This window comes from Malania oleifera, chromosome 13 (genome assembly GCF_029873635.1).
Source record: "Malania oleifera isolate guangnan ecotype guangnan chromosome 13, ASM2987363v1, whole genome shotgun sequence".
Classification (NCBI taxonomy): domain Eukaryota; kingdom Viridiplantae; phylum Streptophyta; class Magnoliopsida; order Santalales; family Ximeniaceae; genus Malania; species Malania oleifera.
In genome coordinates this window covers 22338285-22364373 of record NC_080429.1, presented here as the reverse complement: position 1 = coordinate 22364373, position 26089 = coordinate 22338285, and the positions used below count along the sequence as shown (strand labels likewise).

The 26089-nt window shown below is 34.6% G+C and overlaps 1 protein-coding gene across 1 annotated transcript in view; it reads left to right on the top strand.

Moving 5' to 3' along the window:
* The window catches only part of LOC131146589 (uncharacterized), a 39652-nt gene that overhangs the window by 7806 nt on the left and 5757 nt on the right, over positions 1-26089 (top strand). Inside the window, exons 5-10 of the mRNA XM_058096266.1 lie at positions 716-867; positions 1011-1129; positions 6560-6723; positions 6812-6886; positions 21871-21942; positions 24682-24819. Coding sequence (XP_057952249.1) covers positions 716-867; positions 1011-1129; positions 6560-6723; positions 6812-6886; positions 21871-21942; positions 24682-24819 — 720 coding nt within the window. The remainder of the gene's footprint in view (positions 1-715; positions 868-1010; positions 1130-6559; positions 6724-6811; positions 6887-21870; positions 21943-24681; positions 24820-26089) is intronic.

Genomic DNA, 26089 nt, shown 5'->3' with positions numbered 1-26089 from the left:
GTGAATATTATGGGAAATTGGATTTCCCTTTTTTCTTTTTTACGTAAGTCACACCATAGATCCAGTTCCAAGTTATGCATGGATCAATCATTGTTTTGTGGTTCTGATGCTTTTTAGGAATAATTTAATTGGTTTCTTTGTTAATTATTGGAATTAGAGGATGTGTCAAAAATTGTTTTATTCTTCTTTTTGTTATATGCTTTTTTTTTTTTCCTGTTTTCTTCATAAGGTTATCTTATCCAAATTTTTATATTTTTACTCTTGCTTGCTTAATATTTATTTATTTTTCATATTGTTTATAAAAAAAAAAACAGAAGAAAAAAAGAAAAATAAACTCATATTAATACTCAATTTTTTGAAAGAGAACCTGGTATGATCCTATAACAAGATTTTAAGAAATGATAGGTTTGCATGTTGCTTCTATAAATGAAAGGATTTGTCTAAACATTTTCCTGCTTGATTTTCAAAACGTTTCAATTAACGGAAGGATTAGTCTAGAAAATTTTCCACCTAACCTCTGAAATCTTTTTCTTGTAATATGTTGATGTTCAAATTGTGACAGCACGCAATGGCATTCATAAAAAAGTTCCATCTAAGTAAAGTTTTCCTGAGTTCTTGTTTAGTTGTACTGATTCAATTGGCATAAATGATCAAGTCCATATTAAAGTTATTTCCTTCTGTAAAGTTTGATTAGTGAAATTGTTTAATATGGCAGGTTTTGCATGTATACTGGAGTTACTGGCAGAACCCTTCTATATTCTTTCCCAGAATTTGCTTCTCCTTGAACTCCGTTTATTTGTTGAGACTGCAGCTACAATGTTCCGTTGCTTCACAACCTATATTCTCATTGTCAAGCAAACTGACATGGTACATATTTTTCCCTGTACGTAAAATTATTAATCTTTAGGTCTCATATTGTCACAAAATTTTCTGGTGCTATGCTTTGATGATTCAGATGATCACGTATCATAGACAGTTGCCAATTTTCAGTAACTTGGTAATTTTGGCAGGAGAAAGGGATTGTGTTTGCTCTATCGCAAGTCTCATATGGAGCCTGTTTGTTCATAGGTTATTGGGGCTATTTTCTTCTTTCCTCTCCATTTAAAGCTTGTGATCTTTTCCCTTTTAGGTATATCTTCTTTTCTCTTGTTCATTATCTTTCTAGGGATGAAACCGTTTTTAGTTGAATGTCAAAGAAAAGAAATACAATAGTTAGAATGCTTTGGTTAGTTATTGATGAAGGTGTACATAAAGCATTGACAAAGTTCCGGCTCAAGGTTTAATTTCCTAGCATTATGTCCTCACAAAATCTTTAGCCATCTTTACTCTTCTGCACTTTTGTGGGCCTATGGTTTTTATATGGTTAACCCCTTAAGGCTGCATTTGTTTAATGGATGCTCAATGATTTATTGTGACACCAAACCATTTTTGTTGTTGGTCATACGTGCTTCACTTAAATCGTACTTTCTTGAATCTGCGGCCATATTTACTCATTTTAAGCAGCATTTCAGACAATTTGCAGGTGAAAAGTCTGCCAAATTTATTGGCACCAACCATCTGTGCTCCACAAGTCAAGCCCTAAGTTTAGTCCTTAGCTTTTCAACTGTGTCATCAGGTGCTGCTTAAGAACTGGAACAAAATCCAATTAAAGTGGCATGAGAAGTGCCAAATGATAGAATGATAGCAAATTAACTAAGCAAACAGGTACCTTTATTGCAAAACCATTGTAAGATAATAGAAGAAAATCTCATGCAGTGTTGAATATAAATGGGTTTGGCATGAGGGTACAAGGAGCTATATATTTAACTGGTATCTGTGGGTGCTTGGTAGCAAGGACAAATGGATCAAAAGAATTTGTAGAAACATAAAAGAATTGGAGCTATTGGAAGCAAAGAAATGCACCATCAGGCATTAGCATACAAATAAATTATCACCTGAAGTGAGAGAAATGCTTGTTTTCTTTGGTAGGTTATCAAAGTTATACTTTTCAAAAAGCTGACACACAAGGTGACAAAAAATGATGATTCTAGCATTTATAGCCCTTTAGTGCGGGTACAAATTGAAAGCCAAGGAAAATGCATTTGACAGCCTGAGAATAGAAAATATATTTTGATAGAATTTGGCCTCTGTGAAGGCCATCAGTTAAACGTTGACTCAACAAAACTGTTGTCAAATATTTGACTCTTCCTGATTGATAAAAAAAGACTGTTGATCAGCTCCATCGCCAATCTTGAATTTAGATTGAAGAATTCTTGCAATCCCTCGTTGCTTCAATATTCTACCATTGATTTTAGTTAGCAGCATAAAATTTTTGACGCCAGAGGTTACTTACTGTAGTATTTTCAGTCAGTTGTCATTACATTTTAGTTTCAGCCATTGCTGAGATCTTCTCCTCTCTTGATATTTCTTTTCTTATCACTATTATTTTTATTTTTCCAGTAGTTGGCTAGTAGTGGAGATTTTGCGTTTATGATTTGTAGGCTTAATATATGCATTTTTGAGTTTTCGTCTTTTCCATTTGCAAATCTTGGGAGTATACAAAATTTTTCAAATGCACTATTGCACAATTTTTTTTTTTTTTTTGATTTTGATTTTAGTTTAGCTTGGATTCACACCCAAAATTGTATGCTTTAAATTTTTTAAGTGCATTGTATTGTTTGTGTGGTTTCTACTAGTTGTAGGGTGTGATTTGGAAAATTGTCTATGTGACATAAGTTTGCATTTAAAAAAAAAAATACTGCAACATGTGCTTTGCTTGTGTAACACAAATTATCTTTGTACACACAATCACTCCCAAACTTGGATAAAGGTTGTGTTAGGTAGCTAACAGCTAGCGTAAAACTTTGTTAGATCTTATTATCATGAATCCTTACCAAACAGCCTAGGTCAAGGGAATAGACGGGGTTAGTATAGAAAGGAGAGAGCTAATAAATTAGCACAAGAAACTAAGATTAGATTAGCAAGTTGGAATATAGGGGCCTCTTACGGGCAGAAGTATGGAAATAGTGTAAATAATGTTTGGAAGGAAAATTAACGTATTCTGCCTTTAGAGACAAAATGGGTAGTAGAGAAAGCTAGAGAAATTTAAAAATTAGGATTTAAACTTTGGTACACTTGTAAACAGATCATAAAAATAAGGTGGGAATTATTGTAGACAAAGACCTAAAAGATAATGTAGTAGATGTTAAAAGAATAGGGGAAAGGATAATTAAAATCAAGATAGCTTTAGGCGTGGAGATAGTGAACATCATTAGTGCGTATGCTCCTCAAATAGGCTTTGCAGAAAATCTTAAAAGGCAATTTTGGGATGATATGGATGGAATTTTACAAGGGATACCAATGTCTAAAAAGACATTCATAGGAGCTGATTTGAATGGACATTGGAAAAAATAATATAGGCTATGAGAGGATACATAGAAGCCATGGATATGGAGATAAAAATGAGGCCGGTGATACAATCTTAGATTTTGCCATGTCTTACGACTTGGTTATATTGATTACTTGCTTTATAAAAAGGGAAAAAACACTTAACTTTCAAAAGTGGGTATCATAAAAACCAAACAGATTTCTTTTTAATTAGGAACGGGGATCGTCTATCTTGTAAGGATTGTAAAGTTATCCTAGGTGCAAGTTTGACTACACAACATAGAGTCCTAGTATTAGATACATATTAAAAAATGGAAGATAAAGAGTAACCTAAATCAACACAAAAGGATTAGATGGTGGAGCTTGAAGGGAGATAATATAGTAAAATTTAAAGATAAAATGATCAAAAGTGTGATTGGATAGTAGGGGGTAAGGTAAATGTAGATACCGTTTGGAATAAAATGGCTAATTCTATCTTAAGGATAGTAAAAGAGGTTTTAGGTGAGTCCAAAGGAAGATACTCGGTAGTAAAGAAAGTTGGTGGTGGGATCAAGAAGTCCAAAAAGCTGTTAAGACAAAAAAAAAAAAATTGGTATAGAATATGGCAAAATTATAGAAATATAGAAAATCTTGAAAATTTTAAAGAGGCGAGGAAAAATGCAAAAAAGAGTATTAGTGAAGCTAAAATAGAGTTTATGATACTTTATATACTAGACTAAATACAAAAGAAGGAGAAAAAACATTTATAGACTTGCTAGAGCTAGAGAAAGAAAATATTGAGATTTAGGCAATGTAAAATGTGAAAAGGATGAAAATGATAATATCTTATTTAGAGAAGAAAACATAAAAAAAAAGGTGGTGAAGATATTTTGTTAAGTTATTGAATGAAAGCCAAAATGAAAGATTGAACTTGGTAGTGACAAATTAGGAGAGACTAAAAATAGGAGATTTAAAATGAAAAGTGGGAATCTATTGGACCAGATAAAATACCAAGTTTGGAAATGTTTAGGGGACAAAGAAAATCTTTGGTTAACTAATCTATTCAACACTTTTATAAAAATAAGGAAAATGCCAGAATAATGGAGGAAAAGATTAGGGGCTATATTATGAAATTATGGGAATGAGTAATTGAACATATAATGAGATTTGAAACAAGGATTTTAGAAAATCAATTTGGTTTTATGTTGTCTAGGAGATCAACAATAGAAGCTATTTTTCTTTTAAGAAGTTTAATGGAAAAGTTTAGGAAAAAAAAGGGACTTGCATATGGGTTTTATTAACCTAGAGAAAGCATATGATAAAGTACTTGGGGAAGTTCTTTGGTGGGCCTTAGAAAAAAAGGGGGTATGCAATAGATATACAGAAGTCATCAAGGATATGTATGATAGAGTAGTGACTAGTGTTAAGGCTGCAAGAGGGGAATCTAGAGATTTTCCAATCACAGTAGGTGTACATCAAAGTTCTACTTTGAGCCTTATATTTTTACTTTAGTTATTGATGAACTTACTAGGAATATCCAAAATGAGATCCCTTGGTGTATGTTGTTTGCAGATATATCATGTTAATTGATGATAGTAGGAGTGGAGTGGAATCTAAGCTAGAACTTTGTAGAGCCACATTAGAGTCTAAAGGGTTTAGGATAAGTAGGAATAAGAAAGTATATATGAAATGTAATTTCAGTAATGTAAGGAGTAGCAGTGAAGAGAAAATTAAACTTGATAATCAAGAGATTAGCAGCACTAATAAATTTAGATATCTTGGATCTATTACTCAAGCGGAGGGGGAAAATTGAAGAAGATCTAATATATAGAATTAAAACAGGTTGGGCAAAATGGAGGGGTGCGTCAAGTGTGTTGTGTGATCATAGAATACCCTTAAAATTAACAGGAAAATTTTATAAGATGGCTGTAAGGCTGACTATGCTTTATGGTTTAGAATGTTGGGCAACTAAGAAACAACATATACAAAAAGTAAAAGTTGCTGAAATATGAATGTTAAGGTGGATGGGTGGTATAACATTAAAAGATAAAGTAAGAAATGAGTATATATACAATAATTTAGACATAACACCAGTTGAAGACAAGATAAGGGAGGGGCGGCTTAGATGGTTTGAACATTTGAAATGCATGCCTAGTAGAGCACTTGTGAGGATGAGTGAGTTAGTTATTGTTTCTAGCATGAAAAGGAGTAGGTGTAGGCCTAAAATAACTTGGAATGAGGTAGTGAAGAGGAATTTAATAGCCCATAATCTAATACAGGAAAATGCTCTTGATCAAGTAAATTGGTGGAAAAGGATTCATGTGGCTGACCCCACCTAGTGGGACTTAATGCTTGCTATTGTTGTTGTTGTTGTTGTTCCATTTGTGGAGTGTATATCATGTATCTAGCCTACTGTAGTAGGAGGGCTCATCTTTGAGCCACTAAACTTATACAAATTAGAAGTTTTGAAGGGACAATCTTAATTTATTTTAATTAATTTGTTTGTTTTATGTCTTGAAATCTCTTTTGCCTCTGATACTGTTATTATAATAAATTTAGTAGCTGTTTTATGTCTTGAAATATATTTTTTTTGGTGTAGTGAGGTGATGATGATGATTAATTGTTTTTCTTTAGGATTTTTATTTAACTTGTGTCAATAAAGATTCTTAAAAGGAAAATTTCTCTGCTAGTTGTTTCAAGGAGACTTGTTTTTCAGATTTCCAGTGAGATTGGCAAGCATTTTTGATTTGATGTTTGGTTATTTTATTTAGTTTCTTCTTTTTGTATCTTTTTTTTCTTTCATTTTAGCAGGATCCATTGTTCTCCATTTTGTTTCTCTCTACTCTCTTAATGAATTTGCTTATTTTATTTAAATTTTTTTTTTTTTAAAGGAATTATTATCTTGACATGTTTATCATTTGTGGCTTTGTTGCAAACAGTAAGAACTGTGTTAGCTACATAGCTGTACAGAAACATATGGTTTACTCTAATTTTCAAAATATATCTATGAGAAAGATACACATTCTATGAAACAAACTAACTTCTCATTGATTGTTTCCTCAAACTATTAATTGCTCTGTCTTTTTCTTTATTTATCCATTATTTATTAATCACATTTGTCCAAATTCTACTCCTCCATTTTCATAGAATCTCATGTTTTTGCATTTTATCTTTAACATTAGAGTCTACCAGTGAATGACTTATAATTTCACAGAGCAGGAAATATAATGGATTATGATAGGCAGCTCTCAAACATGTGTAAGGTGTTTACTGTTCAATCTTTCCGAAAGTTGATTCTTCAAGAAGGAGAAAAGTTTGTACTTGCGTCATTGGAGACCACGTATAATCAAGCTGTATATGGACTTGTGGACAAATTAGGTAAGAAGCTAGTTCAATTATACTGTTTGGCAGATCCTGTGTTCCCTGTCTTTTGGGCACACTCGAATAGTTTGCCATCACATTGCAGGGAGCTTAGTTGTGAGGTTGGTGTTCCTTCCATTTGAAGAAAGTTCATATGCTACATTTGCAAGGATTGCGTCAGGTATATTTCTCCCATGCTCTTCTTTTGAGGGTTCTTTGGATGTAAAACCTGCATTTTTCATTTTACTGTGAACTTGGGTAGGATCCTGGAATTATTAAACCTTTTATTTGGTGTAACCTTCATACTTGAGTACTTGAGCCGGAAGACAGGACCACTGCTTCCTGAGAGTTCTATCATTTTGGAAAGGGTCATGATTTCAGTCCTCCAATATTGAAGATAGCGTTCTTATACTGTTGGTCTATGCTCCAGTGTCTTGTGAGGCTCTACATATGAAAAGTGTCATATTTTTTTTTTCGTTTCATTAATGTCATATGTTTTATTCTAACTTTCCTTCATGATAATTAGGGATCATTGGCCTGATTGAAAATTGAGTTGTTTATTTTCTCTTGGTAATTCTTTTTGAATGAGAGAGATTTCTAGCAAGTCATTTCCTACATCTAAGAACTGAGGGGTTGGTATATATCTGATCTAAATTCCACCCTTTCCTCATTTTTCTTTTGGATAAAAGAAGAATTTGTTAGTTAGAGGAGAGAAAACTACAAGAAAGAGGACAAGACATCCCTTAAGCAAATTCCATATGCTAAAGTAAACTCCAATAATTGATGCAATAAAAGAACAAAAGAAAATTAATAAAGCAAAGACTTTCAATTTCTCTGCATATATGTAAGGATACTCAAAAAGCAGAAGAAGTGAAGAATTGAAGTGGGGCTTTAAACCAATATCAGCACAATAAAGGATCAGAAGAGATCATTGGCCGTTGAAAATTCTCCTGGTCTGTTCATTAAAATGCAACAAGCAGTCACAAAGAAAGCACAATGCCAAAGAACTGTGCCCTTCTTACTGTAAATTTATGAAGAAGAAAGTGAAGTAGGAGAAACCAACTGTTCTCCGAAAATGCTTAGTGTATAATTAAAAATGCCCCAAGAAACCAGACAATGCAAAAAATTGAGTGTTACATTAAACTCCCTCACAGCAGTCCCTCTCCCTCTCCCTTACATCTATTCTCTCTCTGTCGCTCTTCATATATTTTCTTCCTCCTCTCTTTTTCTTCCTCTTTCTTCCTTCCCCATCTTTCCGTCTCTCTGTTTCTCTTTTTATTCTGTTTCTATTATTCAGTGTCTACCTTCTGTTCTGTCCTGCTGTTTCTTTCTTTTTTCCCCTCTTTTCTCCCTTCTTCTTCTCTTCCTCTTTCTATTTCTCTCCCTTAATTCCATCTCTCCTCTTGCTCCCTTATTGCCCTGCATCAGAGAGAGTATGGGAACAGATTGATGAAGTTTGGAAGTTTAGGGACTGCAACAACAGTTTCAGGTGAATTCTTTTAGAGGGTTAATTATTTGAATATGTATTGGTTATGGACCTATGGTGATACAAGGAAAGAATATGGGAGATCAATGGAAAGGGAGGAGGAGGAAAAAGAGATTGAAGATGAACCAATGGTGACCTCCCTCACCCATGGCCAACATGAGTTAAGATCTGAAACTGAAAGAAAACTGGAGGCCCAGAAAATAGAAGCAACTGAGAGCTTCAGCTCTTTTTTGTTTTTGTTTTTGTTTTTGTTAATGGTTATTTAGTCATTTAGCATTATTATTAATTGTTATTGGTTTGTAATAAGCGTAAGCTAGTAAGGGTATTATTGTCATTTCAATTGTATTTGACGTATATTATAAATAGAGGGAGAGATCTATCATTGAGTTTAGGTCTTCTATTTTGCCCAATTATTCAACATAGTATCAGAGCATGATTCTGAAACCTAAACCCTAAGTGTTACTACCACCATCAAACTGAACCCTGAAACCTAAAATCCACTGCATGTCTATCATCAATTCATCATAGAAGATTTTTCAACGATATTATAACCTTATTAGGAAACTGCGAGGAGCAGCAGAAATTCAGACCTGTCGCTGGAATTTTCTGGGCGACACTACCAGTTTGAGAACATTAAATCCACTATAGATTTGTCAAAACCAACACCATACTCACCCATAGACACTGCCGATCTGCCACCCTCTGAAATCCCACCTCCAGCCAGTGTCCCACGCGCCGGACGAAGGTTGCCAGGGCTGACCCTACACGACGGTGCGTGAAGCCACTTTCAGGCATGGTTTTGATCTGAAATAATCCAGCAGTGATCCAATCTCTCTATTAACATGTTTTTGGAGTTTTTCGTGATGTTTTTTGCCCAAAGATCTCACCTTTTTTAATTGCTCAAGTGCGGCACCCAAGGAATGGTTGTTTGATGCTTCATGAACCAGTTTATCAATGGTTATTGAGTTTAGTGGGTCTAAAACAGTGGGATTTGCTGTGTTTTTTGATACAATAATCTAATTCCTTCCATATAACAAAATATCAAGCTGTTGGACATGTGTTTTGGCTCAAAGATCCATTCTTTGTTTAACCATGCACTCGTGGTAATTCGTCAGTTGTTTTTTGGTCTCAGCAACAGTCATTGGTGACTTTCTTGGAGCAGCAACAGTGCTCATAAGATGTTTTTTGTGAGGCTATGGCAGTGTTATATAAGTTAGTTGGTGATTTCTCCATGGTAGTTTCAGTGGTTCATTTCTCTAATTGTTTCAGTGCTGTGAGATGCTTTCTTGGGGTTGTGTTTGAGTTTCTCGGTGCTGTGGCAGTCTTGTATGGATTATGGATTTATTTGTGACTTGTTCATGGTTGGTCACCTTGTTCGTGGTTGTTCTGATTGTTCCAACAATTAATCTTATGGTCATTGATCTGAGTTTGTGAATGTTGGGATGGAGTTTGCAAATCTCAAAAGTATGGTTCCTTCGTCAATCACTTGTTTGAGTGAACCGCGTACTATGACTATATTAGAGGAGGAGTATTCAAGGTTTTTATGGTACCAGTCATCTCAACAAGCATCTTCTCATCTTTACCCAAAAAGGTAATCCTACAGTCTGTGTGTCATCTGGTATTCTTTTTACTAGTCCTTGGGTTATCGATTCTGCTGCCACTGACCATATAATAGGTGCAACCAACTTCTTTTATGATCTCTAGTATCCTAAAAATCTACCTCAAGTTACCTTTGCTGATGGGTCCACTATTGCTGTTAAGGGGATAAGAACAATATATTCTACTCCTTCCATCTCTCTTTCTTCTGCTTTATACATTCCTAAATCTCCTTTCAATCTCATGTCAGTTAGTAAGCTTACAAAGTCACTAAATTGTTCTATCACATTCTTTCCTGATTCCGTTGTTATGCAGGATCTGAAGATAAGAAAGACAATTGGCATAGGACGTGAGGCTCATGGACTTTACTACTTTGAGTCACCTTCTATGTTCATTGCCTGCACAGTCGCAGCTACACCACTTCAAATCCATCCTTGCCTTGGTCATCTGTCCTTGGACAAGTTGAAACAGCTAGTTCCTACATTGAGTTTTGTGTCTAATCTTGAGAGTGAGTCTTGTCAATTGGGCAAGCATCATTGTGTTCCCTTTGCTTCCTGGGTCGACAAACGAGTGGTTAGTCCTTTCATGCTGGTCGATTTCGATATTCGGGGTCCTAGTCGTGTCACATCAAAGCTGGGGTTTCGGTACTTTGTTACATTTGTTGATGACTACTCTAGGATGACTTGGTTATATTTAATGAAAGATCGTTCTGAGTTATTTGATATCTTTTGTGCCTTTTGTACCCAAATAAGGACTCAATTTGATATGCTAGTCAGGATACTTTGTAGTGATAATGCCAAGGAGTACTTCAATACCCAATTCAGTACTTATATGACTAGCTCCGGTATGATCCATCAGTCCTATTGTGCCCACACTCCAGAACAACATGGGGTTGCAGGGCCAAAAAATAGACATATTCTTGAAGTCACTCGTACCCTATAGTATCAAATGAATGTCCCCAAAGTTTTTCGGAGTGATGCCGTGCTCATAGCTTACTCCCTCATCAATAAAATGCCATCCTCTGTCGTTGGGTCACCTTCTGACTGAAGATCCACAACTGGGTATTGTATCTTTGTCGGTGGTAATTTGGTGTCTTGGAAAAGTAAGAAACAAACTGTGGTGGCCAGGTTGAGTGCCGAGTCAAAATACAGGGCTATGGCACACACTACATATGAACTTGTTTGGCTGAAGAACATGTTGAAATAACTAGGTTTTCCATATTCTCAGCCTATGGAGTTGATGTGTGACAATTGAGCTACTATTCATATTGCCTCCAACCCTATCTTCCATGAGCGGACAAGGTGCATTAAGGTTGATTGCCATTTTATTCGAGAGAAACTTGTACAGAAGCTCATTACAACCACTCATGTGAAGTTCGAGTTTCAGCTTGTTGATTTGTTCCTAAAGCCGTGGGAGGTGCTTGTGTGAAATTCATTTGTGACAAGCTGGGAGCAATATGGTATATATTCTCCAACTTGAGGGGGAGTGTTAATGGTTATTTAGTCATTTAACATTATTATTAATTGTTATAGTTTTGTTTGTAACAAGTGTAAGTTAGTAAGGGTATTATGGTCATTCCTATTGTACTTGACATATATTATAAATAGAGGGAGATACCTATCATTGAGTTTAGGTCTTCCATTTTACACAATTATTCAACAGTTTTTTTTTTTTTTTTTTGTGTGTTTTTTTTTGTTTTGTTTTTTGATAGCAAAAGAAAGATATTAAGATAGAGAGGAGAGAATTACAACCTAGGAGAGGACAATAGATCATCAAAACATAAAAACCAAAAGAAAACAAGTGAAAAAACGAGAAAGAAAAGAGAAATTAAAAAAAACAACAACAACAACAAAACCAAGCCTTAGTCCCACTAAGTGGGGTCGGCTACATGAATCCTTTTCAGCCAATTCAATAGATCATGGGCCATTTCTTTCGATAGATTCAAGAATATTAAATCCTTACTCACTATCTCCTCTCAAATTATTTTAGGTCTACCCCTACCCCTTTTACTGCCCCCCACAGTAACTAAGTCACTCTTCCTCACAAGTGCACTATGTGGCCTACGTTGCAAGTGTCCATACCATCTGAGTCGTCCTTCCCTTATCTTATCTTCTATAGGCGCTACACCTAACTTACCACGAATATGTTCATTCCTTAATTTATCTTTCAATGTTATACCACTTATCCATCTAAGCATTCTCATCTCGGCAACTTTTACTTTTTGGATATTATGTTTCTTTGTCACCCAACATTCTGATCCATATAGCATAGCTGGTCTTATAGCTGTCCTATAAAACTTCTCTTTCAATTTTAAGGGTATTCTACGATCACTTGGCACCCTTGAAACACTTCTCCATTTTACCCAACCTGCTTTAACCCTATGCATTACATCATCTTCAATTTCTCATTCAGCTTGCATAATAGATCCAAGGTATCAAAATCTACAAGTGTTATTTATTTCTTCATCATCAAGTTTAACTTTGTCTCCAATATTCCTCCCATCATTACTAAAATTACATTTCATATATTTTATTTTATTTGTACTTATCCTAAAGCCTCTAGATTTCAAAGCTTCTCTCCATAATTCTAACTCACCCTCTACTTCGTCTCTAGTTTCGTCAATTAATACAATATCATCTGCAAACAACATACACCATGGAACCTCCTTTTGAATACTCCTAGTCAGTTGGTCCATCACTAAAGCAAAAAGATAAGGACTTAAAGTGGATACTTGATGTACACCTATGGTAATTGGAAATTCTCTAGTTTCTCCATTTATAGTCCTTACACTAGTCATTACTCCATCTTACATATCCTTAATGACATCGGTATACCTACAACATATATCATTTTTTTCTAAAATCCACCATAAAACTTCCCTAGGTATCCTATCATATGCTTTCTCAAGGTCAATAAATATCATATGCAAGTCCCTCTTCTTTTCCCTAAACTTTTCCATTAATCTTCTTAAGAGATAAATAGCTTCTGTGGTAGATCTCCGAGGCATAAAACCAAATTGATTTTCTGAGATTTTCGTTTCTAACCTTATTCTTTGTTCAACTACCATTTCCCATAGTTTCATCGTATGACTCATAAGTTTAATTTCACGATAGTTATTACAATTTTAAATATGTCTTTTATTTTTGTATATAGGTATTAAAGTGTTTTTCCTCCATTCATTTGACATTTTCTTAGTTTTTACAATTGTATTAAATAAATTAGTCAACCATATAATTCCGTTATCACCCAAACATTTCCAAACTTCAATTGGGATGTTATCTGGTCCCATAGCTTTACCATTTTTCATTTTTTTAGTGCAAACATAACTTCATTAACTCTAATTTTTCAAATAAATCTTATATTTTTAGTCTTTTTCTCATCTGACAATAATAAGTTTAAGCCTTCTATTTGGTTTTCGTTAAACAACTTACTAGAGTAACTTCGCCATCTTTCTTTAATATCTTAGTCCTTAACCAAGACAATAGCATCATCACTTTTTATACATTTTACATTTCCTAAGTCCTTTCTCTAGCTTTAGCAAATTTAAATATATCTCTTTCCCCTTCTTTTGTACCTAATCTATTATACAAACTATTAAAAGATCTATATTTAGTTTCACTAACGGCCTTTTTTGCATCTTTTCTTGCCTCCTTATATTTTTCAAAGTTATCCCTGTTTTTACATTTTTGCCATGTTTTATACCAAATTCTTTTTGTCTTTATGATTTTTTGTACATCTTTATTCCACCACCAACTCTCTTTGCTATTCGAGAATCTTCCCCTTGATTCACCTAAAATCTTTTTTGTTATCTTTTTAATAGAGCTAGCTAATCTATTCCAAAGAATATTTGTATCTATCCCATCCTCTATGGTCCAATCCCCATATTTGATCATTTTATCTTTAAATTTTATTATATTTTCTCCTTTTAGGTTCCACCATCCAGTTCTCCTACACTGGTTTATTTTATCCTTTTTCTTCCATTTTTTAATACATATATCTAACACTAAGACTCTATGTTGTGTGGTTAGGCTTTCACTTGGAATAACTTTACAATCCTTGCAGGATAAATGATCTACCATCCTAGTTAAAAAAAAACCTATTTGACTTCTATTTTGTCCACTTTTAAAGGTTATTAAGTGTTCTTCTCTCTCCTTAAAGTAAGTATTCATTATACTAAAATCATATGACATAGCAAAGTCTAAGATCATCTCTCCAGACTCATTTTTGTCTCCATATCTACATCCTTTATGTATCCTCTCATAATTTTTATTATCTCTTCCAATGTGTCCATTCAGATCTCCTCCTACAAATATTTTTTTAGTCCCTGGTATGCCTCGTATAATACTATCCATATCTTCCCAAAATTGTCTCTTAAGATTTTTTGTTAAGCCAACTTGAGGAGCATAAGCACTAATGATATTTATTATCTCTTGTCCTAATACCATCTTGATTTTTATAATTCTATCCCTTACTCTAGTTACATCTACAACGCTATCTTTTAAGTTTTTGTCTATAATAATACCTACTCCATTCTTATGTTTTTCTTTTCCAGTGTACCAAAGTTTAAATCCTGATTTATCGATTTCTCTGACTTTCTCTCCCACACACTTAGTTTCTTGAAGGCAAATTATATTAATTCTTCTTCTAATCATTGTATCCACAATTTCCATGCTTTTACCCGTAAGTGTCCCTATATTCCAAGTTGCTAATCTAATCCTAGTTTCCTGAACTAACATCTTTACCTGCCCACGTCCAGAATGATACAGGAACCTTCACATATATGACACCGTACCTAGGCGCCAACACGGCGCATCGCTTCAGGGCAATGACCTAGCCCACCCTCGCCCACTTTTCGCTACACCTGGGTGGTTCAAGTGCAATGCGTTGCTCGTAGGGGATGCCCCAACAAATATTCGGTGATTCATATCATAGTGATCTGACAAATTTTACGCTGGCTATCAGCTACCTAACGCAACCCTCCTCCTTTACCGGGCTTGGGACCGGCTGTGTGTGAAAAAATTAGGAAATTAAAAAAAAAAACCTTAGCTTAATTAAGAAAACTTATCTTTAAGCTCTTCCCTTCATTATTAATAAAGCTAGAAACTCTTGCCCGTCCCTACTTACTTTTATGGGCTTTCCTCTTAGCTCCGCCCAACCAAGCTTCATTTCCTCCATGATCCCCCTGCCCAAACCCATTAGCGTCTTCTAATGGGGGGCTTGGGTGTAGAGTTGGCTGTGATTAATCAAGGTGGGGATGACTTATTACCTATTCCCGTGGAGGAGGTAAGTGTGCAGGATGTAGGTGCTCAAAACTGTCACATAACATCCTCCAAACCTTTTCCACATTCGCTAGTAATGGCCCACCATCACGTGACATCCTCCAAAAATGTTTTCCCGATAATGCTTCAAATCCGACCCATCTTTATCATGTGAATGGGCCTGTTGGGGTGAGTGGCCCAACTTAGAAAACCATTTTTCAAGAATCTGGCTGAGGCCCCATACAAACAACAAACAGCCGGCCCAATTTTCATCTCTTTCTCCTTTCTTAGCTGCCTCTTCCATTCTTGCAGTTCCTTCTGTAACCCTAGCTACCTTGACTGTCAGAACCTTCATCAATGAACAAGAACTGAAAGTTTCCAGCAGAGAATTCCAGCTTCTATGATTGCAAATCACCACCACACCAGGTACATAGCTGATCCTTCCCTGTCATCGCCTCCTTCCTCCATGTCTGATCATCTCAATTACTTGAGCTTCATATCTCAGCATTTGGGTTACAGCAATTATGAGTAATTATTAGAGCTAGTTTGACTTTGACGTGTCTAATTGATGTTATCTTAAGGCCTTGCATAAAAGCCAGAGTGCTTAATTAAAACCCAAATCCCAAAATGCTACTAAATACCTATGGGAAGGAATTTCATCTATATTCCATGGAGAAAGAAAAGCAATAGACTGCAGTTACCCTATAAAATTAAAGAAAACTTAGATAAAATAAAATTGATTACTTAATTAACATTAAGAATACTTATGCAGTTATGCAATGACTCACTAATAACTAGACTAGATGATGAAAGGTTCTAAATATGCTCCTGATCAAATGCATGCCTTATGATTATCTCTGAACTTGTTTTTTTCTTGAGCCTCTTGTAGTCTACAGAAAGTTTTTTTTTTCCCCAATTCTGTTGTGTGTTGCCATTGATCAATCTGATCAATCTGATCTGGTTGTTATGCATTCAGATTTTTGGTGGTTGTTTAGTAATGTGAATAGAATCTGTTGTTCTGAACCTCAAAGTATCGAATAAAGGTAGCCAGTTTCTCTCAAATTTTTCTAGCAAATCTTCATTCTATGTACTTCTATTATTCTTTATATTGTTAATTGTTGTCAGGAGATTGTAATGGCAGAAGAAGGATATTATGTGTCTTAGAAAAAGTGGTAAATTTCTATGCACTTATGGAGTGGGAGAAGTAGAGAACATATTTGCAGGTCAGGAGGCTTTCTATTTTGAATTCCACCATCCTCCCATGCAGGATAAAGGAAATAAAGCAGTGCTGATATGGCTTCAGAGGTTAATGAATGAACAAGGAGAAGAAAAGATTGTAGCAAGACATGCTCTTCCTCATAATGGTTGTAATTCTATGTTGTGTGAGGGTCCAATTGGCGCAGGTTGTGGAAAAAACATTCTTAATTGATGGACTTCCAATGAAAGGATTAACTTTTGGGGTTGCTTCATGAGCCAAGTGAATTCAGGGTTTGGGCAGGTCCTCAATATAAGAGTGATACTTCTGTGAGACTCTGCCCTTCACATTTTTATTTTTTATTTTTTATTTTTGGGTAGCATCAACTTATGTTGTGTTTGGAAGAAAGAAGAAGAGAGGGAAAGGAAAACCTGCAGAGGGGAAAAAAAGGAAGGGTTGGAAATGTACTTTCCTTCCCTTTTTTCCTATGGTTGGTTAAATTTTAATGAAAAGACAGATAATGATTTGTAACTTATTTAATGGACAGTTTTCTCTTTCTGCCCCTGTATCCAACTTTTTTTTTAAAGGAGAGAGAAGTCTCATAGTTACCTGTTTTTTTTTTTTTTGGCTTTCTTAGCTTTCCACCCCATCAAAGAATTTTTGACTCACCTTTTCCTTACTCCATCTGTCCTTTTCCTTACTCACCTTGCAAGGTGGAACGCTACTCAGTATTTTGGAAGATTGAAATTGATCTAGTTTGGTTTTACATTCTGTTTTTTCAATAGAAATATAGGAATTTACAGTATTTTCATGAAGTTTCTAACCATTTACTGTTTCCTGTGGGTGTTCATAACAGTTAATCATAGTTCTAATCTATCCCTTTTTCGATCAAACTACTTTTGAGTGTTTTTCTTTGAGTATTTGAGACCTTGACTCCATAAAAAATGCCTTTCATTTGTATTTCTATTATGTAATTTCTGTTAGGGAAATTTTAAATTGAATGGGGACGGATTAACAAGTCAATTTAAATGATTTTTTAGCTTTTGACAACTTGATTTAAGATGTTTAAAAGATTCTATTTGTTGTGTCCCCATCAGTCTGCTGTAGAAAATGTTTCTAATCTCTCTCTCTCACACACACATACACGTGCACTCACACACACACACAAATACTTCTTACGAGCTATGTCCATGCTTTCTTCCTAGTTTGCATGCTGATTAATAGTTTGTATGCTTTTACCTGCGACCTTGTCATGGTTCAGCTCATAGAGATTGCTGTGTTCTAGGTAGGGGTGTACAAAAATTACTGTAAAACCAAAAAAACCTGTGTGAAACTGAAACTGTTTCACATTCTGCTCGGTTTTTTGGTTACGGTTCTCAGTTTCAGTTTTTGATTTTTTTTTTGAAAATTGGTTTTTCGATTTTGGTTTCAGTTTTTGAAGCAGTCTGAACTGAAAAAACCAAAAACCAAAGTATTAATATATTAGTTAAATTATAAATATTTTGTTATATATTTCTTTATTAGTTTTTATTCATTCTAAACATTTATTAAGATAGTTTATTCTTATCATCAACTTTACAAAAATCAGATTTGAACAACACGTCTTGAATGGGAATGGAAGATTTTATAGATGTGGAAGAGGGCAATCCCAATTTCCCAAAACAATGCGGGATAACAGGACCCTTAGTTTCATGAGACATTTCAGGTTTGCATCACATCATTCCTTGTCCCACATCACCTGCATGAAATTATTTGAGAGCCCTCTCCCCATATAAAAGACCATGTTGCTCTCCCTTTTAACCATCCTCCTGGATTTGGGCTTGGGCCCATGCAGCTGTTGCAGCATCCTTCATGAAGATTTGTGAGTATATATTAAAAATTTAAATAACCAGTTATAAAAACTGAACCAAACTGATGAATTGGTTTTCTTGTTTCAACGCGAACCCGGTTTCAGAAAATTGAAAACTGAACTGTTCTGTTCGATCATGGGTTTTGCACAAAACCCAACCATTTAGAACCCAATTACTCCCCTAGTCCTAGGGAAGGAGATGAAGAAAATCCCCCCCCACCCCCGGCAATCTCCTTTTGAACAATTCTTGTTTACTTTAGGTGCCAAAGTACCAATTTTTTCTCGTTCGCTGTGTGTGTGTGTGTGTGTGAGAGAGAGAGAGAGAGAGAGAAAGAGAGGGAGAGAGAGATACGAGGTCATTACAGTTATTTAAGCCAATGTTCTGTACACTGCTTCCCTATCTCTCAATTTTTTTGAGCATATGAATTGTGGAAACAAACCCTGTATAATTAATCATATAATGTAATTAAACAAACCCCATCAATTTTGTCTCAGAAAGAGAGAGAATTAAGGCCATTTACATTTATTTAATCATGGTCTGTGTGAATCTTATCTATTCCTCAGTTATTATAGAGCATCTGAATGGTGGAAACGCAGCAACAAGCAATATCAATCATGTCTGTGTAATTAAACAACCACGTCAGTTTTGGTCACATAGCTCCTTAAGCCTGACTAATCGGAGGTCAGGCCTATATGGGCTTATCTGATTTATTAAATAAGCACTTAAATCTGGCTTTGCTTGGCTTGGATTTTTTAGTAGCTGAATGAGCTCGAATAGTGTCTTTTCTATATAAACCCTGATCTGTTCATGAACAGCTTTGTTCATTTATTACCTATTTATAATAAACTTTTATGTGGAAAGCGATTCAAACATGCTACTGTTATTTTATTTTATCTTATAGCCATTGCTTATGCTTTACATGATTTTATATTGGAAAGTTATACTCTTGTTTGGTGTAGACATTTTTTTGTCCACTGTATGTTTCAACTCAGGCATGGTTTTTGATTCATGATTTTCCAAAAACCTTCTCTCTGCACAAACTTGTGATCTAAGTGCTTCAGGCTTAAACACACATTTCAACTTAGCCATGGTTTTTGATTCGTTGTTCTCCAACAACTTTTTCCCTTCACAAACTTGTAGTTCTAAGTGCTTGAGTTTTAAAATTGGCAGATTTGTATTTCAAATTACTGGGTCTGTTTTTGAGATTTTATTGGAAGTTTCTCCACATCTTTTTTTAATCATATATATAGTAATATCTTTTTAATAAAAAAATGGGATAAAATTTCTCAGGTCATCTCTACATTTTTACACCTCTCTGTGTCTTTCTCTCTCTCAAAACAATCTTTTCTCATTTGCCAATTCACATTTACAATTTTCAAGTTAATAGAAGGCAGATTAAGTTGGCTATTTAAATTAAAACAAGTTGTTGGACTATTTTAGAGGCCATGCCTTGGCGCGATGGCAAGTGCCTCCGCCTCGGTACGGGTGGTCTTGGGTTCGAGACTTGGGAGCGGCCTCTCCAAAAATGGGGGTAAGGCTTGCCGACATCCACCTCTCCCAGACCCCACTCATAGTGGGAGCCTTGTGAACTGGGTATGACCTTTTTGTTGGACTATTTCTTTAGAGTAGAAAGTGTTAATCGTCCTAGCCGAGAGTATGTAGTCTAGAGGGGGGGTGAATAGACTCTTTTTGCGGAATGCGTATTTTTCTACAAAATAGAATGCTTGGTAAGATACAAGTAATTATATCACAATATATGAAATATAAATCAGGCACAAGACATAAATAAAAGAGTGAAGGGAGGAAAACCGGAGATTTAACGTGGTTCAACACCAAGCCTACGTCCACGCCTTAGCACCAAGTTAAGGATTCCATAATCTACTATGAGCGCTCCTTCACCGGCGGAGCAAACCTTACAACTCGGATACCAAACCCTATACTCGGGAACAAATCCCTACCGTGCTTACTAAGAGCCTTCACTTCGGTTCACAACGAACCTTCACCAAACGGTTCACAAAGAACTTTACAGGCAACCTTACAAGAAGATGGAAATACAACACAATGCTCCTTAAATGAGCAAATATAAATTACAACCCAAACCTCACACTATTCTCTCAAAAATTGAATTAAACACAATAAGTAAGCAAGAGAGAATGAACACATGTAATGAAGAACTAATATACAATGTGCTAGGTTTTGTATAAAATGATATTTTTCACTAAGAATGATCAAAAACCTTCAAAATCATATTAATACAAGTCTAATTGTTTGTATTTATAGCCCAAGAGCCAAAGGAGCCGTTAACTAACCGTTGGGGGGAAGAAAAGATGTTTTATTTGGTAAACTAGCCGTTTTCCGCCCGTTAGCGTCATTCTGCCTGTTGGACTCGTCGACGAGTCCCCTGCTCTTGTCGACTAGTGACACACTGCCACTCATCGACGAATCCTCTGTGTTCGTCAATGAGTGCCTTGAATTAGAAAAAGTCATCAACATGAAAGTTGTGGCATTTTGTCTTAACTTCTAGGGACACTAAGATTGTCCTTTTTGGACTTTTCTAGCAAAAGTTATGCCCTAAATACCGAAGGGTGTTTATGACTCAAGGTTGCAATACGGTAGTGACGATTGCTTTGTTTTTCCTTGTCAAAAAGCTTTTTAATGACTCAAAACATTCCTGGACCAAAGTATATGAAATATATTAAGTCTAATGAAGATTAAAACTTGTCCAAATGAGTTTCCTTTTGAATATAAGATATCTTGATTAATAAAACACGTTTGAAAACCCATTTTGATATCTTATATGCTTAGTATGTCCTTTTATTAATATACTTGACTTTCTTTGAACCTTTAGGACATAAAACTTGTTTTAACACAATTGAGACTGAGTATAAAAAATGTTCTTAAAATTAGGATGTTAAAAACTTGTCCCTTTGAAAACATATTTGAGTTTATGATTCATTTGACAAACTCTTAAGTTTAACTTTGAAAATCACGAAAGTTGACTTTGTGATTTTAGTGCCATTCTATAAACTCATGTGTCCTAGTATGCATGTGCATTGCTCACTCTTGCTGAGAAATCATGCAAGAAACAAAACACAAGAGTTACAACAAGTTCTTACCACACACACAACCCTTATTACAAATAATTCAACAATGATCTTCCTTTGGTTGTGCTTGGGTTCTTTCCGAGTACGTGTCCATTTGATCTTCATACTCGACGTCAACTCAGTACGATCTTTGCCTCTGATCTTAGTACTTCATGTAATTGCCACTAGACCAGTACTAAACACGATCTGCAAAGATGGAAAACATTAGAAACCACATATAGGTTAATATCATCAAAACACATAAACCATGATAGTGTAGCCACCAAGGCTAACATTCTCCCCCTTTTTGATGATGTCTAACCTATTACTATTTTACTTAATCTTGCATTTATAATTATAATAACCATGACTTGATATGCAACGATAAGCTTACCTAGAACCACTAATGGGTTGTTATCATCAAAACAAGACAATTAAGCTCACGTAGCCTCTAAAGCTAACAGAAAGATACAACAATTCAACACATTTATCGTTGTCAATTAAAGTTGAACAGTTTTAATTGATTATTTTTTTCATGGGTCATAATTTTTTTTCAAATGGATGAAGTGAAAAATAGATTATTCATTATTTCCTTTATCTACTTATTTGGGAGGGCTCTATTTGGAAGAAGAACAAAAATTATTGGGGGTTTAATATTTGACAATCAGTAAAATGTTTTATTTATTTCTCTTGGCAGGACAAGACCCACGTAGAAGCATGAAGTTAAGAAGTTGCCTTACCGAGGCTCTGAAGCTTGTTTTGTTGATTGGTATGTTTCTCCTGGTAGTTCTTATTCTAGTGAATATATTTACTTGTAGTAATCTTTCTATTTTGGTCCAAAATCCCACAAATATATCCTAGCCATGCGCATTTTAATGCACTGAACAATTTGGAATATTCAAGAAGGAAAGTGAAGGAATGTTTGAACAGATTGATGACATGTCACATAGAACTATAAATAAGTGACCTTAGGATAAAGATAATGGAAAGCAGTAAATGGCTTACAGCTAATTAAAATAAAATTACAGTTTTTTATTATATCCAATTTGTGGACAATCTGAAGGACTAACTGACTGAATGCCTCTTGGAGCAAAAGGCTGAAATTGAGTTCTCATTTTTTCACTTTTTTACAACTTGACTTTTTTGCCACGTGCCTCGCAGACATTTTCCTTTATTTTTTGTGACTATCCATATTCCTTTATTTGATTATATCTTAATTTTCTTTACCTTCATCCTTCTCCCCCCTCTCTCTACATACATTATTTATTTATTTTCTCAAGTAGAAAATGTCGAACTGAAGGCTGCATCTTGTACCTTGGCTTACATTTTTGGTCTAGTGAACAACAATTATAAACGATCAAGATGGTTAAAGTATTGATTTAAAATTTTGGTTCAAAACCTGATAGTGTAAGCTTTTAGCTCAAGTGAGATAAAGTAAAATGGTATTTAGAGCATGGTTTCCTGGATGTAGGATTGAGCACCTACTACTGCACCAAAAACTATAGTTGATTGCAAGTCTACTCAAATCCCTTAGACTGCAGTAGCCCCTGTGCCACATTTCTATTGTGACTTGACCCATACCCTGGGTCTCCGTCACCTGGGCTGTTGATTGCCACCCCTTGGCGAACATTGGAGAACCTGCATTTAGTTTTTGTTGCTAATATTTATATTCTATACGTTATAAATTATGTTGTTCACCTCAATTGCCCATTATTCGTTACTGGTCCACAGCCTAATAGCTTAGCCTTTTGGGTGAAGTGATATATTTGGTTGTGTTAATGGCTGCAAAATTTCATTAAAGTTCTTTAGAGGGGCTCAATTTGCAGGGTCCAAAGACAGGATTTGTATGAATCTTCAGGTTTGGTGTTATTTGTTTTAAGAAGTTCTGAAAATTTGAAAATTTCAACTGATTTGGAATAAATTGTTCACAATATTTACCTATTTTGGAAATATTTATAAAGGCCTTCGCCATTTTCCTGACAGCCCCCAGACCTAGTCTGACTAGAGTTGGCAGTGGGGCCATGGCGCCATGCTCAAGTAAAGTTAAAACAATTTGAACTAGTCTAAATTGTTTACATGGTCAAAAAAATAGAGTTGGAAGTGCTATATTTACATGAATAAGTAGGTAAAACTTTTTCAAAGTAGTGAACATTAATAAATTACATAGAGAATGGAGTTCCAAAGCATTCAAATTTAACCTGATTGATGATTATAATTTTATTGTACTATTTTTACATTCATATACATTTATAATGATGCATTATATGTTTTCATTATGTGCTATAGTAATTTTGAAATTATTATGTTAGTTTGGTTTTTATGTGCTATAGTAATTTTGAAATTATTATGTTAGTTTGGTTTTTCTGAGCCATAACAATTAGGGCTGGATAGGGTGTGTACCGAGTGTGTGATGTAGGATGGGAAGTTGGCCATTGGACGGATTACTTTGAGCTATTTGGAGGCTAATGCTAAAGAAGAGGGGCAAAGGCTTGTTGGGTCCTAAACGCAAATGTGTTTAGTTACTGGTTAGGCTTGTACTAATGTAGAGTTTCTTTGTACATGAATTGGTCTTAGGGGTTTATATTTTTTTCCTCTTTCCTATGAACGTGTTAAATTCATGTAAAAACTGTCTAGTGAATTTGAAATTTGGAAGTTACTTGAGTTTTTCTTTCATGTATACTTTTGCTGTTCCGCTCTCTACTTTGTCTCTTTCCATGAAAACAATGCCCTTATTTTCCTTCCTACCATCTTCCACTATTTTATTAACTGTCAAGATAGCATCCAAATTTTGTACCCCTGACAAAAGCACTTTGAGCATGAGAAATATTATCATCACTTAAAACCACATGCAACCTACCAGCAAGAACCTTAACTATTATCTTATAAACACTAGTCCCTATACACTTATAATAGGATGGATTTTCTTTGGCGCCAACTATGTGTTAGTTTATGATTTATAGTTCTACAGTTTTTTTTTTTCAATGTTATATATGATTTTTGTGCATGCTTCTATTCTCTGATCTCCTTGTTTCCCTTGGCTGCTCTTGTTCTCACTTCTATGTATCTGTGGTGTTGACATGATTTAGGTGCAGAATTATTATCATCATCATCATCATCATTAGTAGTAGTAGTAGTAGTTTGTAATTTTTTTGTCTTTTTTTTTTTTTGTGGGGGGGGGGGGGGGGGGGAAGGGGGGTGGGTGTGGAGGGAGGAGGGGTTTAGATATGTGTTCTCTCATAAATGATTTTAAAATATAGGCCTGGATAGAGAAATATGACTAAAAAGGAATTATGTAGCTGGCCCCGAACTGGTTGTATTAAGATTCTGAGAGTTGTCATGTGTGGTGAATGGTGAATGCATTTTCATTTTATTTCATATTAGTGCATTTGATTTATTTCTTCAACTTGTCTAAATTTTGGAGCATATGGTGCAGTCTCCCCTTCTTTTTCCCAAAGAAAAGAAAAAAAAACTCTCTTCAGGTTTCATGATACAACCTTGTTTCTTGTAGGTCTCATTGCTTTGGCATTTGGCCCAAGTTACTCTTACTCTCTCATGAGAATATTGTATGGTCAGAGATGGAGTGATGGAGAAGCTGCCACAGCCCTGCAATATTATTGCTTTTATGTTGTTGTATTGGCTATGAATGGTTAGTGAATATTTGTTCCCTTTCTTTTTTTAATATAAAATTGTCACAGCTAAAATATTTAGACATCTTCGCTTACTGAGAGCCCCTCAGGCTTTTTTTGTTCCTCATTACAACCTTTTGGTTGTTACATGCAATGTTTTTATGTAGCAGTTACATTGTTAAATAATGTATTTTTGGGGCCATACCTCTACACACCTCTATGGTGGTGGTAATAAAATCCAGAGTCATTGCAGCTGTTATGGCTGCTATGAGACTCTTGGAATCGTTTGGAACCACTTATGGAGAAGTACTGACGTGAAAAAAGTGCTTAATATGATGAGGGCTGAACTACAAAAGTGCTACAAGTCATAAATATTGCATCTACAAATAAGTGCTCATTATTAAGATGGTTCATTATTTTTATTTTCTAAATGAACAACAATATATTATATAATACATAATAAAATAATATATGATTATTAATTTATGTTAACAATTAATTTAATTAAAAATTATAATTAGTATTCTAATTAATATAATTCATCATTATTTTCTAATTTGCAACAATATATTATATGTATAACAAAAATGATATATGATTATTAATTTATGTTAATAATAATATACTATTAGTTAAATTAACAGTATTAATAAATTAATTATATTATTAATTAAAATAGTGGTGTTAATTAATAATTTTTAACTAATGTAATTCATCGTTATTATCTTCTAATTAATGAGAATATATTATAATACATAATAAAATGATCTATGATCATTCATTTATGTTAGTAATAATATTACAAAGTTGTCACCGTGCATGAATAGTGTCAACTTTTAAGTGGCAAAAAGCAATTTTTCTTTGCTTCTCAAAATCCACTTAAGAAGTAGTTCTTTTTCAGCCTTTTCTTGTTAAGTACTTTTTTGGGGACATGCCAAACAACACTTCTTTGCACAAGCATTTATTTTAAGTGGTAAGTGTCATAAGCACTTTGTTTTTGAACTTTGAAGTGCTGCCAAAGACAACACAGAAACTGTTCTTTTTTTTTAAGTAAAAAATTCCACTTTCTTCTCATTTTCTCTTGTTTCGTTTTGTATTTCAATCCCAACTTGCTATATAAAGAGAAGGGGTGGATAAGATGATAATGAGGATGGCAATGTTACACTTAGTTTTTGTAATACCTATAAGGGATGCAAGTTTTATGCATATGATACTGTGATTTTATGATTATATAATATTACTATATAGGTTAATTTAAATTCAGCATGTCTTCAAAATTTAAGATGTTCA